This window comes from Anthonomus grandis, chromosome 7, assembly GCF_022605725.1.
Source record: "Anthonomus grandis grandis chromosome 7, icAntGran1.3, whole genome shotgun sequence".
Lineage (NCBI taxonomy): Eukaryota > Metazoa > Arthropoda > Insecta > Coleoptera > Curculionidae > Anthonomus > Anthonomus grandis.
Window position 1 is genome coordinate 7649685 of NC_065552.1, and position 19523 is coordinate 7669207.

Sequence of the window (19523 nt, forward strand, 5' to 3'; positions counted from 1 at the left end):
TCCTATGCATAGGTAGGACAGAGGCATTGTTTTAAAATATGTTTGTTATAGTAACAGTCGTTTGTATGATTTTGACATGTGAAGTAAAACATATATAAATAATATGCAGCGTATTTTCTGGCGAGAGGTTTGCTTAAGATGATAAAATTAAAATTTTAGATTTGGCAGTATTTAATTTAAATTAAGATTATGGTTGCTACTCATATGTATAAATTATCTAAGTCAGTATTTAATCTCTCTGTTTGTAAATTGTAATAACCCTTTTAGGATTTATAAGGTCTAAATCCAATTTATTGCTGCAACAATAATGGATCCAACAGTGGGATTGGAATAGACCAAATTTTCAAAAATTGCACTGAGTATGCATTCCTACCGGGAACTACAGGGTCCGGCAAAATGATCTCCCACATTTTGCACCGCCACTGAGCCCAAATCACTAAAGATGGAGCCAGCTTAGCGTAGTCGGTTGGCTGCGCGCGCCTTGCCATTTCTGTTGTGGCCATGGACTGGACGGGCGAGCATCGTGCCTTCGTTGTCGAAACATTTTTCAAAAGTAACGAATCTGTGATTACGACACAAACAAATTTTCGTACTCACTTCGCGCTTGGAAGAATTGATCCAGTTCCAAATCGCAAAACAATAATGTTGTGGGTTTCAAATTTTAGAGCTACAAGTTCAGCCTTAAAAAGAAAATCAACTGGTAGACCCAAAAGTGTTTGGACACCTGAAAGCATTGCAGCTGTAAGAGAAGCAGTTGAACGATCTCCTAGACGTTCAGCTGTTAAACATGCCTCTGCTTTGCGTTTGTCAGATCGTTCTGTGAGAAGAATTTTGCACACCGATCTCAAGTTTCACCGAAACAAAATGATGATCGTGCAAGAACTTACTGAACAGGACTGGGAAAATCGCCGAGAATGTTCCAATGATATTCTTCGAAACGTCCCACAAAATGCGCTTTTAATAACGAGTGACGAGGCTCATTTCCGTTTGTCTGGCTGTGTGAACAAGCAGAATTTTCGCTACTGGGCACTAGAAAATCCGCGGCAGCTCCATGAAAGGCCACTTCACAGCCAACGTGTTACCGTTTGGTGTGCTGTTGGTTCTTTTGGTGTTTGGGGTCCCTATTTTTTTGAAGAAGGAGGGGTAACGGTTACCGTAACTGCTGATCGATATGTCGACATGCTACGTAATTTTTTGCAACCAAAACTTAGGGAACTTGAACATCCGGATGTGTGGTTTCAACAGGATGGGGCTACAGCTCATACGACAAGAAGGACAATGGACCTGTTAAGGGAAATGTTTCTAGGACGCGTAATCTCGTTACGTGGAGACGTTGGGTGGCCTGCGCGTTCACCCGATCTTGTCCCATGCGACTTTTTCCTTTGGGGCTACCGGAAAGAGAAGGTTTTTCAACATCATCCCAGAACCATTGACGAGTTGAAAGCAGCAATACGCCAAGAGATTACAGGAATATCGCCTCAAATTACTGCTCGAGTAATGAAAACTTTCAGAAATCAGCTTCGAATGTGTGTCGAAAGAAATGGTCGCCACTTGGACTCTGTAATTTTCAAAACTTAATAAAAACAAAATGGCATACCATATATTATTAGGTAATAAAAATAAAATATAAATAGCATTTACATTGGCGTTTTTATTAAAAATCAAAATGTGGGAGATCATCTTGCCGGACCCTGTATAAGTAGTAATAATACTGTAGAGTGGGATGATAATTATTAATAGATGCTCTATCATCTGATTAAAGGATAAGTTTAATTAATAAATCTTTTATTTCGAAAATCTGTAAACATCCTTGTTTGAAGAGAGAGATTTAAAATGTGATTCAACGGCATAACCTGCAATCTTCTAAAAAAAGTATGTGTTCGATCTGGTCTTGGGTCTTTTGGTAAGAGAAGATAACTTACTGATTATGTCTGATATGATAATATGGAAAGAATAGATATGACTGATAAAAGTGGATATTTCTTGAGAAAGAACAACAACTGATTAATTGAACGATAATCTGTTGTTCTCTGATATCTCTGTACAATCCATCATATTCAAAACCATCGTTGGTATGACCTTTCAAATGGCTACGAAGAGGTGCATGGATTATTGGAGGAATCAGAAATGGTCTGCTGGCTGAGTTGCTCCTATTGACTTTAGTATAGTCTTGAATTTTTAGATTTTTTTTCTTGTAGTATTCCTATATACAATGCACACATATTTGAGGAGCATTTATTTCCAAGATATACTACCAATCCTTCAGAAAATACTCCACTTACCGAAAAAATCTATAAAAAAAGCTAAAATCATTATTTTCATATTTTTTGTCAAACAACTCTCTGCCATAAAATATTAACAAAAGAGTAAATTACCCCTAAACTTTATGGGCAATACAAAAAAAAAATTGAAAAATGAAACTTTGCAATTAAACATCGTTTTTCCTTTTCATAAAAACTGTAAATCTATAATCCAACTACCAACTAAAAATGAAATAAAAAACGCAAAATAATAAAGTTTCATGTTGCCTAAAAACTCAGCGTATCGGATAATCCTATGCAAATGGTAAATCAATGCCAATGCAAAATATTAAAAACTCATAAATAATAAGAAAAAAGAGTTAAAACATTATCAATTTCAAACAAAATTGCATAAAATAAAACTAATCAAAGTAAAAACAAAAGTGCGTAATTTGCTAATTAATGTTAAGCAATTCCACCAGACGATCCTATCAGATAAAGCAAATAAGTAGGTTTAAGGTTTCCTTTTATACCCTTGGGAAATCTATAAAGCTTCTTAAGAAGTTTATAGATTTCTAGGGGACACCATCAATAGTTTAGCAAACGCCTGGATATAATGGAAATCAGATAAGCCTATTCTAATATTTTAACGGAACTTAATTAGTTTCTCAATTTATACACAAAAAATCCCTGGATACTATAGTATGGATAGAATTAAAGGGCTTTCTAAGGAAAAAGACTTAAGGCATAAGTTTTTGTTGGTTTATCGAAGAAATGCGTAAAAAGGTACAGCATCTTAGTTTTATTATCTACGCTGTAAAAGAAAAATTCTGTTTTTTTTACCCTCACTACTTAAATTTGCTACTTTTATCGATTTTTAAAATTTTAAGGTAGTTTAAAAAAAAATTTAAGCAAAATAAAAAATCACTAATAGTTTCATATGATATCATAGTAATGATAACTTTAAAATATAAAAATAAAACTTAGCGTACATTTTGAGATTCTTAAAAAAATAAAAACCGTTAAAAATATTTATTAAGATATTGTTAAAGTAAGAGGTTTTTCTAAAATTGTAATTTTGCAAATATTTTTTTCTAGATACTTACAGCTATATAAAAATCATCTTTCATGTCAAATATGTTATGTAGTCTTTGTAAAAAATTAAGGGTTTGTTTCTGATTGCAAGTTTATTATAATTTTTAAATTTTTGAAACTTATATTTTTAATAAACTAACAAAACTTCTCTGGCGAACCTTTAAAATTAAATTTGAGTGCATGTAAAAATGAAATAAAACATTTTGCTACTAATATTATATTAATAAATATATAAAATTAATTATTAATTTAAATAAACACAAATAATAAAAACATATATTTTTCCCCGTACCTAGAATTATCTGTCAACAAATAATAACATCACCCAATTTATGATATAACGGTTCTGCAGTTTCCTGTATTATGGATTATTTTTTGCGTATTATTAACCTGAAAGGGTAAAATATATATGCACAAAAATATTATAAAAATCACTGCATATGTTTTTTTAATAAAAAAGCTAATTTAATTATAATTTGGTGGAAAAACTATAGTATAATTTTTAATTAATTTGCATGTTAATTTTTGATAATAAGTTTTTTTTTACATTTTTTAAAATGATTCTAATATTTATATTTTTCAAAGAACTTTTTAAATAGGAACTAAAATTCTACTAACATTGTATTATTAAAAATATAAAATTAATTAATAATTTCAATAACATAAGTGTTAAAAAAAACATATTTTTTTCCGATACCTATAATTATTTGTTAACGAAAATACCATCCAATTTATTAATGGACGATTCTGCAGTTTCCTGAAAAATTATTTATTTTTCGCACATTGTGAACATTAAATATTAAAATATAAATAATTGAGAAATATTTAAATATTCACTGTACTTTACTGTACATGTTTTCCATTTTTAAAGAAAAATCCGTTTGCATTTAAATGTATTTATTATATTTTTTGATATTTAAATAAACTCTCACGAAAAGAATAAAATTGGAAATCAGTATTGCAGAATTATCTGTTTTTTTTTTATTTGTTATTTTATTTTTAATTAGATTTGATTGGGCCAACTAAATTCAAAATTCTTTATGGTGTAATAATTATATCGGGTAAGATTTTGTCAAAAGATATTGATTTTCTTGATAATAGCTATTTATGTATCAAGGTGGAAATAGTTTCTTTCTGATGGGCATTAGAGTCTAACAATGCCTGTGGTGCATACAATGCTTTATGTTTTACCTAAAAATTGATTTTTATGAACAAAAATAAATTTAATATTAATTAAAAAATAGGGTCTACCTTTACAGGTTACTGCAGTGATTATTTAAGTTTGACTTTGATGTTTCTGTCAGTTAGTCAGTTGGCAATTTTTGTTTAAATATTTGCTTAAAATGGAAGAAATTCCACAAAATATAAGAGAAAAATCCATAAAAGCGACCGAAAATCTTTTGCCAGTTAAATCAAGGCAACAGTAGGATCGGGAGTATGGCATATTTGGTATTTGGAAAGATGCCAACGCAATTGTTCAAATACCCGAAACCGTTCTAATGGTATATTTTCAGGAACTGGTAAGTTATTAATTTAATTTTAATAGGTACATATGTTTAACAAATTTTAATATTTTTAGTCGAACAAATAAAGTCCGAACTCTCTCTGAACCAAGTATTCTACCCTAAGGTCGTTAATGGTCTATAAAAATATAGACATCTCGCAATACCATCGTCTCATATCTTTTTTAAAAGTTAAGTCGAAAGGATATGTCCTGAAGAAGTCTAAAGTTTTGGAAGAAGACAAATAATAAAATTTATTAAGAAGGCGCCTGATGATATCTACTTGGTATACAAAGTCATATTGGTAATGGGTGTTTTTGGAGGTTTAAGATGAGATGAGTTGGTCAAAGTGACCACTGATGATATTGAAGATAGAGGAACGGTCTTGGTTATAAAGGTACCAGAAACTAAAACTTCAACTTCAAAAAGTTTTACTATCATTGAAGAAGATTTAGGCGCTTTAAATTTAATAAAAAATTACGCAGCATTAAGACCAGCTGGAATAAAGGAGCGAAGATTCTTTCTTACGTATAGAAAGAGTCGCTCTACACTTTACGCTTTACACTTTACGGATACGCAGTACAACCTGTTGGAAAAAATACCATAAGAAGCGTCCCAACATTGATCGCAAAATTTTTAAAACTGAATAATGCAGAAGCTATTAAAGTAGCCAAAATGATTGCCAATTCAGTTAATTCGGAGGTTAATTCCGTATCGACTATTCAAAATTCTTTAATGGACAATTTACAAACTATACAAAATAGCGTTAGTGCTGCCACCTCTACCATCACAAAAAACACCGACCATTCTATAGTGGGATCAGCTACATTTTCCGGGACATTTCAAAATTCTAATTTTTATTTTGGAAATAAAGTTTATTTTTTAGTATTTAAAGGAACATTATGTTTTGTATAAAATGGATGTTTATTCTTTAGTATGAGAGAAACAAAATTGGATAAGCAATAAATTTCCGGGCATTATCATAATGCCCGCTTATAGGTGTGATAGTAGGTATTATTGCTACCATAACATATTCAGTTTCTAAGGTATTATAAATCAATAATAGATAGCTAAAACATAAAACATTTAATTTACACTAATAGCATAAACCTAAAAGTAACAAAGTTTTAGAAATATTAAAAATTTTCTAAATTTTTAATATTTGTTGCAAGTTGGCTTTAAAATATAAAAATGACATCAAGTAAACTAATACAATGCAATTGAATAAACGAGCAAAAACATCACGATCTTGTTCATTTCTGAGCACATTTCTGAGGATACTTGAAGTTCATCAAAGGTTTTGTATTTTCTTTTATACAATTCATTCTTTATGTAACCCCAAAAATAAAAGTCGAGAGGGGTTAGGTCTGGTGACCTAAGTGGCCAACGAATCGGGCTACGTGTCGTATTCCATTTATCTTTAAACAATTCATTAGTCATATTCTTACATCATTTAGTTGAGGGTGCTCTATCCTCTGGGAGATAGATCTGTTGCCGTCTCTCCAAGTTAACATTATCCAAATAATTTTCCAGCGCTCCAGATATTATGAGGTCAAGTTCTTATTATGAGATGAAAGTGCCATTATAAGTCACAGGTCCCATTATTTGGTATATTTATTTTTTTTTAAATATTTTTCTTTAAGCACTTAAGGAAAACTGAAACAATGCAATTCCTATATTTTTTTTAAAGTTTACTAAAAGCTTCGCTTTTTAAAAATTAATGTCGAGTTCTTATCGTTTTATTAAAAGTTTGATATTTTTCTTCTTTTTTCTAGTATTTCTGCTAAATCGACATTTGCAGTTTTGAATTTTTTGTTGCGACATTAATTATCATAAAACGACGCTTGTATTGAATTTTCATAAAAAGAGAATAGAAAGTTATATTGTATTAGTTTTCTTACTCAATTATATAAAGAAAAATACTTTAAATAATTCAAATATACTAACGAGTTAATATACTAACATGTTTCATAATATAGGCATAAAAAACTAATAATGTAAAAAATAAACAATTAAAACGATAAAAATATTTCAATTGCTAATGTTTACATGATTAATAATAAACCAATTATTTACACGATAAAATTCATAAACCATCATGTATTGTCTGATTTTGCTTTAATTTTGTCGTTAGTTAAAAATTTTCATAAAACCCTATTATTAAACGTGATACACAGTCTATAAAAGTATAATTCTGCATTAGTTTTGTTCAACTTTATTTTTTTCGTAGCAGTTTATTTAAATATAAAAAAGTATAGCAAGTAAATTTAAATTATACAACCTTAAATCAACTTGAAAACATCTTGTCGGACTTGCATTGTCTTATTTATTCAATGTAACACGACGTTTCTGAGTGTTTACACTTTTACTGAAAACGGTTGGAGATACTTACCAACCGAAACGTCGTGTTACATTAAATAAATAAGACAATGCAAGTCCGACAAGATGTTTTCACTGTACCATTGTCTACCACCTTCAAAAACAGACTTAAATCAACTTATTCAAATGAATTATTCTTTAAAAGCGAAAAATATGGACAATTAATTTTTAAATAATAAAATATTTAGAATTTTTTAAATTATAATAGGAAAACACCTTTAATGGATTCTCTTTCTGGATAGGCACCACATTCTATATAATACAAAATTCAGAAATCTTTTTTGAACAATGCATGTACCTGAACTTGATAAATAAAATACCAAATTAAACAGCAATACTAACGCTTTTAATGAAATAAAGAATATTAGAGTATCTTTGGAGATGCAACACTATCAAATAGCTAATAGGTGCGTATTATGTAACTCAACCCTAAGGCTCTACTAGCAGACACAAATTTAGACACTGGAAGTCAGCTGTACTTTCAATATGACTCAATGATTCAATATGAATATGATAATTACAATTCGCGTTTCGACTATATGTCATGACTTTACATTTAGAGGTGTTTAGTTCTAGTTTATTGTTGTAATACTAATTATGTAGAAGTAGTGATCCTAGATTTGACCTTTGGGGGTTACCAAATCAAGTCTTGAACAATTCTGACTTATCACCACTATAGGATACAAATTAAATCCTTAATGTAAGATAAGTTTTATGTTATATTAACAAGATTAGTGGTTTTTTTGTACTTAAACCCACAATCTTGTAAAACATGACGTAAGGTGAAAAGAGATTTATATATAATAAGGATAATATGTAAGTAATTTATTCTGAATCATGTCTAAGGTTGGAACTTTGTTTTGACTGCAAAATTGATATACAGTTCGGCGTATTACGTCTTTGTCGGTATTATCAACTTTTTTAAGCTTATTGGTCCTTTTTCTCTTTACAGAATGATCGATGACGTCTCCGGCTTTTATCACTGTGTAGATGGTAGTACGGGCAAGTTTAGTCAGCTCAGAAACTCTTTTTAAAATCTCGTTTTGTGAGGCCCCGCGCATTTCGTTCTTTAGGCAATTGAAAATATTTAAAACAACTCTCTGGGTTTGAACATGTAAGTCTTTATTTAAAAATTCCGATTGCTTTAACCGTGACGTCATTTGACATTTTTGACAGTAACATCTTTTGTTGCCAATATTGAAAATGTTCAGAGTGACCAACATCAAATGGACACACTCACTATAAAAATGGCGACCAACTTTTCGTCGCTACTTTTCGTTATGGTGGCCATTTGCATAAGCAGTCCATGTATATTTACAAGTTCGTGGTTTTAAAAAAAATGAGATATTATGACAACTAGCGGATGTATGTCTAAAGATTGACATTTAAAACATGTTAGAGGGCTTGGAATTTTCTATCTTAATCTTAAGGATAGATATACCGGCTTTTATTCTTAATGACAATTCATATGCTGTAAATGATAAGATGAAAGTATTGCAAGGCAAAGAGCTACTTTTCTTTTGAGGCATTCGAAAGACTTTTACTAGGCCTTGATAATTAAATATTTTCTCTTCTAAGCAATTGCCATGATATGAGCTAGTTATAGCACCTTTTTTTATATTGAGTAAAGTATGGGCTCTCTTAGTAACTTTATAAGAGTTTAGCTTTGTTATGGCCTGGTTGGAATGTTTTTCATTCGAAACTTCAATTAATATATTTCCTTCTCTAAGCTTTTTTGTGGTAAAGTGTCGAAATATGCCTAAAGAGATTTGTAAATCTCAATTGATCTCCTATGCACGGTTTCTAATACCTTAGGATTGCTTTGATATTTTTAAAGGACTTAACATAGACAACACACACGAAACTAGGGAACTTCGGGGTTATTAAGCCCGTATCAAAGAGAACCCCTGTTGGCCCTCTGAGGGACTCCTTATTATTTTTATCTTCTTAGGGACTTTTACATCCATTTTGTTTGGATTTTAGGATTAGACAGACGTTTTTTAAACGCCACTGAATAATTTCTCGATTTCGTTCCCCTTTTTCAAAAGTTCAGTAAAATATTCTTTCTTTAATAATTCTAGCGCATTTTCTGGCGTCAGGACATTAATCTAAAATGATAGTAAGTTAAAATTTAAATTTCCAATTTAAGCTTCCACTAACCTTTATTACATTTTCTTGCGTCTAAACGAATATTCGTATTCATGGAGGGCCAGTAAATCTGTTTAACTTATTACCAAATGTACCTGGCCGAGGCAACTAACACTTCCGCAAACAAGCTTAACGCGATCTAATTGGATTAAGTTAGGAGAGCAAGTTCGGAACGCTTTAAAGGCACCGGATCATTTTCAACCTCGCCTAGGTAATTCATTCTCGAAAATGTATATAATGGAGTGGCTGTGACCAATTAGAAACTTACGTATGGCCGTACTCGTTATGAGATCCGCAAACACTCGTATTCATTAGCATTGCCCCAGGCTTTGAAGCCTTTCAAATGCCGAGTTTGTTGACAAGATTTTACATTCATGTCAATTTGGCGTGTGGAGAGTTGACTGGGGAAATTAGCTTATTATGGTGAAGTTAGAACAGAATATGTGTATATTGTTGGCTTATATTAATGGCATGAAAGGATTTTGTTCCTTAATTAGAGCCTTTCTTGTAATTTTTCCCTCTTGGCTTGTCAATTGGCTTAAAATTAAATTATATTATTTTCGAGAGGGGGAGAAAATTACATTTGCCTGCTTTCAAAGAGGCATTTTATTAGGCCGAATGTTTGATTATCTACAGGGTATTGAAAGTCATGAAAATAGTAACTTTACTTACAGTCATCATTTTCAATTTAATTTTTTTTTATAAAAATACTTAAGAAACAGTTAAATATATAGATAACCTAAATGTATACGACATCCACATTTTTTGTTTTTTTTCCAGGATGTTTCTGCAAAAAAATTGATTTTCTTTGAATGAAAAAATATTTAAAGAAAGTCAAATCATGCTTAAATTAAATGGATACGATATCCTCATTTTTAATTGGTTTTTCTTGGGAATTGAATTTTTTTAGCATGTTTTACTGATTAGAGGAAAAATTGAGTATTTCTTTTGAGAAATTTTCGTTTTTTCAGGCAGACAAAATAAGGCTCTTATTTCTTTCAAACAGTTGATACTGGTTCTAATTATTTTCAATAGCTTTAAGCATAATTCGTGAGTTTTAATTAAATGTATTTTTTAAAACAATTTTTTATTATGATAAAAGAAATAAAATAAAAAAAAAATTCCAAAGTTCAATTATTTCTCTGTTTTTTAATTTTTATAATTTATTATTATTTTATTGTGAATTCTGGTTGCGTAAAATACAAGTATCTAGTTTTAAGGATTTAAAAAAATAATACAAATTTTTTTAGATAATTGAGTGAGAAATTTAAACAATCTTCGCACATTAATATAATGTACTTATTAATTATGATATACTCAATTTTTAACGATTTCTGTTTTTTTTTTCATAATTTTAATTTTTAATTATCAAGTTTGCAACGGAAACTAATAACAATTTTTTTTCAAATTACTAAAAAAATATGGATTACAACAATTTTTTCATTTTATCAGAAAAGTATACCAAACTTATCACTGTATTTTTCACTTTATTATTTAGTTGGTTTTTGTTGAGTGTATTTGTAAGACTTTCCGACTTATTTTTCATAAAATTAGTTAAAAGGCCTAAATAAAATAATATTTTGATTTTTGATTTGCGTAAAAAGAGAATAAAAAAACTCACTTTTGGCCCATTTTCTTTTTTAGTTATATTGGAGTTTTATAATTTCTTTTAAAATCTGAAAGGCACTAAAGCTATTGTTTGCGTTTGATTAAAAAAAAATCTCTCTAGTAGTTTTCATGTAGTTCGACATATTAATGGGTTTCCTCATGGGATAAATCTGATATCGAACCACAGGGTAATGCAGAGCAATTTTTAACATCTGTGAAAGATATTTTGTTGGATCTCAATTCCTCGAACGATGGAATTTTGTGCTTTGGCTATTTTAATATCAATAATCAATCCAGTAGCCTAAATGCTGCACTCATTAATGTGAAAGAAAGTTTTAATTTTTCTCAGTTAATTACTGAACCAACCCGAATCAATGCGAACAGATTTTCTATAATAGACCTGATTTTTTATAATCATGAAAACATTACAGAGGTAGGAATTAGAGACTCAAATGTATTTGACCACATTCTAATTTATTGCACTTGACAGTTTTTAATACGACCTAAGGCACATTAACTGAAATATTCTATTTAACTTGCAAAATATTAACGTTAAAGTTGATTTCTTTACCTCAAATATTCTTTATCTTTTTGATCGTCACGTACCAGTAAGAAATGTAAAAAGTAAGAGAAATCTTTACGCACCTTGGATAACCGATAATATTTGTCTCTTAACAACCTAAAATCCTGTTCACTGGACATATTACAAACAATTACGAAACTACACCATTACAAAAAAGGCTTATTTAAACTTTAAACTAAAAAACAGTAATATCAAAGAAAAATGGAATATTATAGAGAAAAATAGGATTTTGTAAATCAAAAAGTGCTTTCATTCCTGGAAACCTTACAAATGTCAATCATATAAACTTTCACTTTACACAAAACGGAATCTCTTTTAATACTGATCTTGAACTTCTAAATTATTATCGATATAATAAGTTAATAAATGATTCATTTAATTTTGCTCCGGTATTACAGATCAACATTATGATTATTTTGAGTAAACTCAGGTCTAATGCAACTGGTCGCGATAATTTAAATGTGGGACTTATAATATTTTGCTGCCCATTTATTATACCGCATATTACCAAAATAATTAATACCTATATACTAACTGGGAAATTTTCCACCCTCTGGAAACAAGCTGCCGTTAGCTAAAGTAAAAAATTATAAGGATTATAGCGACCTTCGCTCAATATCAATTTTGCCAGTTTTGTCTAAGGTTCTTGAATAGTGTCCGGAGTCGCAATTCAATTTATTTTTGACAATTAATTCTGCAACTCCTATAAAGCAATCTGGTTTTAGCTCCAATTATAGCTGTGCGACTGCACTTTTTGATGTAACCGATGACATTTTCAGATCCTTGGACGAAAGCATGTAGACGGTGTTGATTATGTTGGATTACAGCAAGGCTTTCAAAACACTTAATCATGAGATTTTGTTGTCAATTCGTGTTTTTATAGGATTTTCTACTAAGGCAGTGAATCTCATGAAAAGCTTTGTCACTGATAGGAAACGGAGGGTTTTTTTGGATGGCAAATATTCAAAAGATGGCAGTCTTTCATCTGGCGTACCACAGGGAAGTATTTTGGGTCCCCTTTTTTATTCTATTTATACGTATCAACTTGTTACGTGTTTAAAATATTCAAAACATCATATTTACGCTTACGACACCTAAATAATTTTTTCCTTTGATCCTTCTAATCCTGAATATGCATTGTTTAAATGAAAACCTAAAATTGCTGTATGATCAATCCTTAAGGCATTGTTTGCAGCTAAATCCGAAGAAGTCTGTCGCTATGTTATTTACTAAAACCACTTTAAGACAAAACCTTCTTAATCGCAATCTGTTGCACATCAATAATGAACCAATTTTATTTTAAAACATGAGTAGGAATCTTGGTATATTGAAATCTTGGAATCTTGGTAGATGTTGACTAAAAATTTTCTCACCATGTAACAAAAAAGTTACAAAAAGGTTGCTTAACTCCCTTTATTCGCAAAGATATGTGTTGAATATAAAAACAACAAAGATGCTCTGTAATTCCTTGATTCTTTCACATTTGAATTTCTGTGATACCGAAGGACTTGCACTGGCTGAATATGTCTTAAAGAAGGGAATTAAATGACACTGTGTTTTGCTATAGAATCTTAAAAAATAAATGTCCTCCCTACCTAACAGATAGAGTTAGGTAAAGGGCTGTTACTAGTCGAGTCACTATAAAACAATAAATTTTTAAACGCAGCTTTTCCTATAATATCGCAACTTGTGTGAATAAACATATACCGGAATGCTTTTAGAAATAATACAAGGAAAAGGCTTATAACAGTTTTGTTCTAATATTGTGTTAAACCCATACAACTTTATACTTTTGTATACCTATTGCTTATAGTCAATTAAATATTAAGTAGCAAGAGTTAGGTTTAGTTGTTACTATTATACAAATTTTATTATCAATGTCCGAACTTATATTACGTCCTAAATTTACAAATTTGTATTACACCTATACCTTAAGGTTGTGACTCGTCTTTGTTGTAGGTTAGTACTTTAGTTACCAGGCTGCAAGAGCTCTTAACTTTCTGTTTAGAAGCTGAAATTTGCCTTTTAATCCATGTCCCTAGTTTTGCTGACAGATGTACTAATATTTTCTTGAGGATTAATAAACGTTTTTATTATTATTATTATTATTATTATTATTATTATTATTATTATTATTATTATTATTATTATTATTATTATTATTATTATTATTATATTATTATATACATAATAGACCTTCCGATATACCTGAGGTTCCAGACAATTTGAACATAGGTGAACATAACCCCCAGAGCAAGAAAAATCAATAAACGTGTATATCACGCAATGAAAATCCGTCGTGTCCAACTCACCGAGTGGAAATACCAGTTTTTTCCATGATCGTAGACGATAAATCATCCCTTCCAGTTGCCAATAAGATTAAATGCAAAACTAATTGAGACGGAGGGAACTATGGAATGCTAAACTGTACACCCCAGACAGAAGGCGCTAAACAGATTACTGCTGAGAAAAAAGCTAAAGTATTACAAAAATCTGCTAGGAAAATAAAGGGAAAAGTTTTTATTGAAGAAAAAAAAGTAAACAGAGATAGTTTGCATACACCGGAATTATTTGAGGATGACGATATCTAGCTTGTATTTACTGTAATAAGCTCTACTTAAGATCTCGTTCTCATAAATGGATGAAAGCTTTGTGCAAGATGGTCCCATTTTGAGTGCGCTGAAGTAGACAAAAGGCTAAAACAATACTGATACAAAGTTGCCTTACTACGGGGATGTTTTGACCAGATTATTCCAATCGATTTATATTTGTACTTAAAAAACATTCTGTTAAAATTCTAGAAGTTAGTAGAAGAGTTTTATTGGGTATATATGTTACGCCGAATTTGTGTAATTGCCGATTTCATGTATTCGGCATAAATTTGCTTAATTCGTGAAATAAGCAGTAGAGTTGACGATTTCTTGTAATAGGCAAAACTGTATCTTAATACGTGAACTCGGCACATATATATTTGCCGAATACGTGAAATTGGCAACCAACAAAACTAAACGCGAGTATGACAAATTTAAGGTTATCTTTGTTGTTCAATAACATTAATAATTAGTTTTTTTTTGGTCAACTCAATAATATAGTGCTTTAATGTTAAAATTTTTAAAATGGATGAAACTCAAAAATCTAGTCTGCTGTGGAATAAGGAATATGAAAAAAGTGTAATAAAAATGTTACAAAAAATAGGCAATAACGAAGCAGCAGAATATAAATCGACAGTTCTATCATATCAAAAGTTCCTTTAAATTAGCGAATTTAGCTGAAGTAACAAAGGTTTGTAGCATTAAAGATAATAAAATAATGACTATCAAAATGAATGCGTGGAATGTAATTCGAGATTTTCATACAGCTTGCGGACATAAAGGAGAAAAAAGTTTAACAAAAAAGTTGCTCAGCATTATTCTAATATACCCATGAGTATGATAAAAGAGTTTATAGAACAGTGCGAACGTTGTGCAGAAAAATCTAAGAAAACAAATAGCACAGGCATTGTCGTCTGACCAATAATAAGTAGAGAGCTAAACTCAAGAGCTCAGATGGATTTGATAGATTATCAGAGTTTGCCCGATGACCCGTATAAATTTATTTTATACTATAAAGAACACTAAACCAAGAACAGCATTTTAAGGCCGCTCGTATGGAAAAAAGCTGTTGAAGTTGCCAAAGAACTTCTAAATATTTTTTTAGATTTTGGATCTTTGGCCAGCTTTAGTTCTTGTTAATGGGAGGCCAAGACATCCACAAAGTCAAGGAAGGGTGGAAAGGGGCAACTGTGTTGTAAAAGAATCATTGGTGGCTTGGATGCGAGACCATAACTCATCTTCTTGGTCTTTGGGCTTGACATTTGTTCAGTGGCGTATAAATACAAATTAACACGAAGCCATAAAAACCGATGTTTGGACAACCTCCAAAAGTAGGTTTGGGAACAAAAATACCGCAAGAATTTTTGGCTGCTATTTTCAATAGAATAATGGAAGAAAAGATAAATAAATTACTTTACTCAGTAAAGATAAATTAATTACTCATAATGAAGAAATATTAGAAGACATAAAACTTCAAGCAGATAGTATCATAGAAAGTAATGCACAAGATTTGATCTGCAACCAACAAACTGTGATAACGTCTGACACGGGACAAAACACGGATGTTACTTCTGCACTTGTTGCGATAGAAACAGAAAATAGCTTGAACATGAACGATAATTAAGTCATTATCATGAAAACTGGTGTGAGTATTTTTTTTTAAATAATAAAAATTAAATTAAAATTTTAGCCATTTCAGAAAAATGATGAAGAACATTCTTTAACCGTTAGCGAAGTTTTTTCTCGGTGTTGAATTAAGAGTTATAATGTAGGGCTTCCATTTGAATCGAGACCGACAAGGGAAATAAGTACATTCTGGTTGCATTGGTTTATTTTAGAAAATTACCAGAAGTCTTTGCCCTTCCCAACCAAGAAACGATGACAGTAGCTAAAGTTTTGAAGAACAATTTTTTCAGCAGATTTTAATGTCCTTTTAGAACAGCAAGCTCTTTCAGAGACTTTGTGAACTACAGCCGGGTTAACACCAGCCCGGTTTTCGGTTTACAGTGGAGAACTATTTAGCAAGGTGATAAAGTATGGTTTTGGAACCCGCAAAGAAAGAAAGGGATGCCAGCCTAGGAAGATCTATATGCGGTAGTAAAGGACAATGATATAGTCGTTTATAGAATCCAGCGCAGCCTAAAGCAAATATGAAGGAGGTTTATTTAGATAGGCTTAGGTTATATTTAGGTCAGGCTGATTGGGACGATCAGATTTAAGAGGGGAGCAATGTTAAAGTTGTCCTACTACAGCACTGTCCTCTCGACCAGACTATTCTAATCGATTTATGTTTATTTATATTTGCGCTTAAAGAACATTCTGTTAAAATTCTATAAAATAGTTAAAAACTCTTATTACCGGGTGTCTTAGAAAAGTGGTTCGCCCCTATATCTTTTTTAATTTTTAAGTTAAAAAAATTAAATTTGGTACGTGGGTGTAGTACCCGAATTGGGATTGGTGACGTATTCAGTTGTTTTCTGTCACTTTTAGTTCAACCGGAAATGACATATGGGGTGTCATTTTTTTTAGATTGTAATTTCCTATCAAAATATGTAAGAAAGTTGGAGGGTTCCATTTAAAATAAGAAAGTTAGAATCATTTCCAGTTGAACCGGAAGTGAGAGAAAACAACTGAGTTCGTCAGCCAATCCCAATTTGAATGAATACACCTATTTACCAAATTTAATTTTTAAGGTTAAAAATTTAAAAAGTTATAGGGGCGAACCACTTTCCTAAGACACCCGGTATATAGGGACTTGATTCGATGCTAATTTTAAGTTTATAGTTGTGATTTGAGTACTTTAAAAAATCAATAATTCATTAGAAATATTAAGTGATTGCAAGTGAAGTAATGAATAAAAGTTTAATATTTACCGCTCCAGTGTACTTATTTATTGAACTTATTGTAATTGGACATTTTTAACAATACATTTGGAATATTTGCAGGCTGTAGTTCATGTATTTACTTATTTGAGTATGCCATATAATAAAAAGTATTCCTAAGAGAAACAATGTTGATATTAATAATTATGCTTCCCTTGTACAAAGCGAAGGAACAAATTTTATAAAGCTTTACGATTTTCCTTTTATCGCTGAAGAAATGGCTTACCGTGCTACATAAAAGTTAAAGAATTCATTTACCTTAAAACTCTAAAATATAAAAATATAAGCTCGTTAAAACTACTGCGAATTTGTTAGTTTCACTTTTAGGATACCTCTATAGTCGCTGTCTATATTTCCAAGCCAATTAAAACTTTCGAAGTTTATACCGAAATCTGGAGTTCGAAACGGATATAGTTGGGCAACAGCAATGGCTGATATTATCGATGACATTTTTCGTGCCCAAGACAATAACAATATCACTGCTGTGGTATTATTTAATTTTGCTAAAGCATTTGATTTTCTAAATCGTCAATTATTGGTAGCTCTGCTGTATTACAGAGGATTTTCAAATCATGTAATAGCTTTAATAAAATCATTGCTAAGTAATAGATCCTAAATGGTAAAAATTGATTGAAGTTATTCAAGTTGTTCTTAGTGAAGTGTTTCAAGGTGGTATATTGGAGCCACATACTATTTACTATTTATACAATTGCCTTTCCTCTACAAAGTTTGAATTATTTATATTTCTGATGAATTTTCTTTATTTGTTGGAAATCAAGAGATACAAGTTATTGAGGATACCAGAAGCTTAGGTTTAACAAATAAATCACAACTAAAGTTCTCAAATAATCTTAAAAGTTCGTATTGTACTCTGAAACACCTGTTCCCTTATAGACATTCCTAGAAGGTAATATTAAAAGCCAGTTGTAAGACTCTCGTTTTCTGAAACATTAAATATGCAAACTCTTGTTTTATTTTTAGTATTTGTAGACGAGGTCGTGTATCACATAAGCTTAAAAATCTTAAACAGCTTAATATTGTTATGTAGACGAAAATTGCATTTTAATGTGCCATTTTATAAAATTATTAAAAAATACCGTCCTCCCTACCTATACAACAAAATTACTTTTTGGACAGGTTAGAAGTTTTTAATTGTTATACAGGTGCGCTCCTGACTTAAAAGAGTATTCCTGGAGTAAGTGTAGAAGTGTGTTCCTAAATTTCATTACAATATAAATAATTTCATATAATCATATTAGGGTAAATGAAGGATTTTTGGAAAGAACCGAGACATTTCCAATGCAATCTAACAAAAAAACAGGCAAAAACGTTATTTTTTGAGAATAACTTTTATTTTTATTAATATTTATTTATAAAATTTGTTAGCTTTTTCGATTGTTTTAATTATTTTTTTTTAATTAATTTTGCTTGTTAAATAGTTTTTGTATTTATTTATTAAAAAAAAATAATTGGTTTATACTTATTAATAAAATAGTTTTTTATATATGATTATCTTAAACTTCCTGTATTCAACTTGATTAATTTTTTTTTTAAATTTAAAAGTGTATTGGGTTATAATTGGGTAAATAACGTCTTTCCTCGTATTTTAGTTTGATAATATTTATTATTTTCCTTAACTTATTTCTAATTTAAAATTACTTTTAAGAGTAGCAATTTTTTAGGAAAATCTGAACAAAGAAATGGCAAAAAATGTTCCAAAATCATCACTTAAGGACTAAGTTATTCAATTTAATTCACAGTTTGTTACTTACATAACATCCGTATGATACTTCTATTGCTTTGGTTCTTCTTATTCTTGCGATGTATCGACCCTTTCATTTTACTCTCCAACTTGTTCTTAGACGTTTTTGCGATCGTTATTCCCATATTTGTATATAATACCGCAATAATTACCATGGGCAGTATAAAAAATATTATGCTACTTAGTTCTGTCAATGGCAAGTTCTCCGGTTGGCCCACCATAGCACACATTGCCGATTCCTAAAAAAAATATATAAGTTTAAAATTAAAATATAAAGAGAAAAGATTAAAAAGATTAAATTTAAAGATAAAGTCAACCCTAACAAATTAAAATTTGTTGACTGAAAAGAAGCGCACAAAATGTTCCCCTCTAAAAAAAAAACTTGAAATATTAGAGGTCAAATTTCTATATCGGCACCCTATATACTGTATATTTTCTTTACTGAAATAGGTAAATTTATTCGCAATATTTGTGGTAAAAACTCCTATTTGAAAATTTCATTTTCTGAATTGCTGTGCAAAATAATACTTGGAAATGCAAACGGATTATTCGTTGGAAAATATCAAGAAAAGCTTTTATACAAGACTCAAAATAAACATAAAATTGACAATATCTATTCAAATATATGGAATATGTATGTGTTTTTGACAAACAGCTTTTCCATGATTTGTTTGTGGTTTATAGCTAGACAAATAGAGACTTCTTAGTAATGTTGTTTTATTATTGTGAAATT

The 19523-nt window shown here is 30.4% G+C and overlaps 1 protein-coding gene and 1 long non-coding RNA gene across 3 annotated transcripts in view; one reads left to right on the plus strand and one right to left on the minus strand.

The window, feature by feature from the left end:
- Positions 1-19523, minus strand: part of LOC126738137 (gamma-aminobutyric acid type B receptor subunit 2-like) — a 332160-nt gene that overhangs the window by 9899 nt on the left and 302738 nt on the right. For both annotated transcript variants that reach the window (XM_050443311.1, XM_050443309.1), the window contains exon 14: positions 18801-19029. In XM_050443311.1, the coding sequence (XP_050299268.1) occupies positions 18801-19029 (229 nt within the window). The remainder of the gene's footprint in view (positions 1-18800; positions 19030-19523) is intronic.
- LOC126738139 (uncharacterized) lies at positions 4662-5731 on the plus strand. Its single transcript, XR_007661231.1, has 2 exons — positions 4662-4855; positions 4915-5731. It is a non-coding gene; the product is annotated as an uncharacterized LOC126738139 (long non-coding RNA).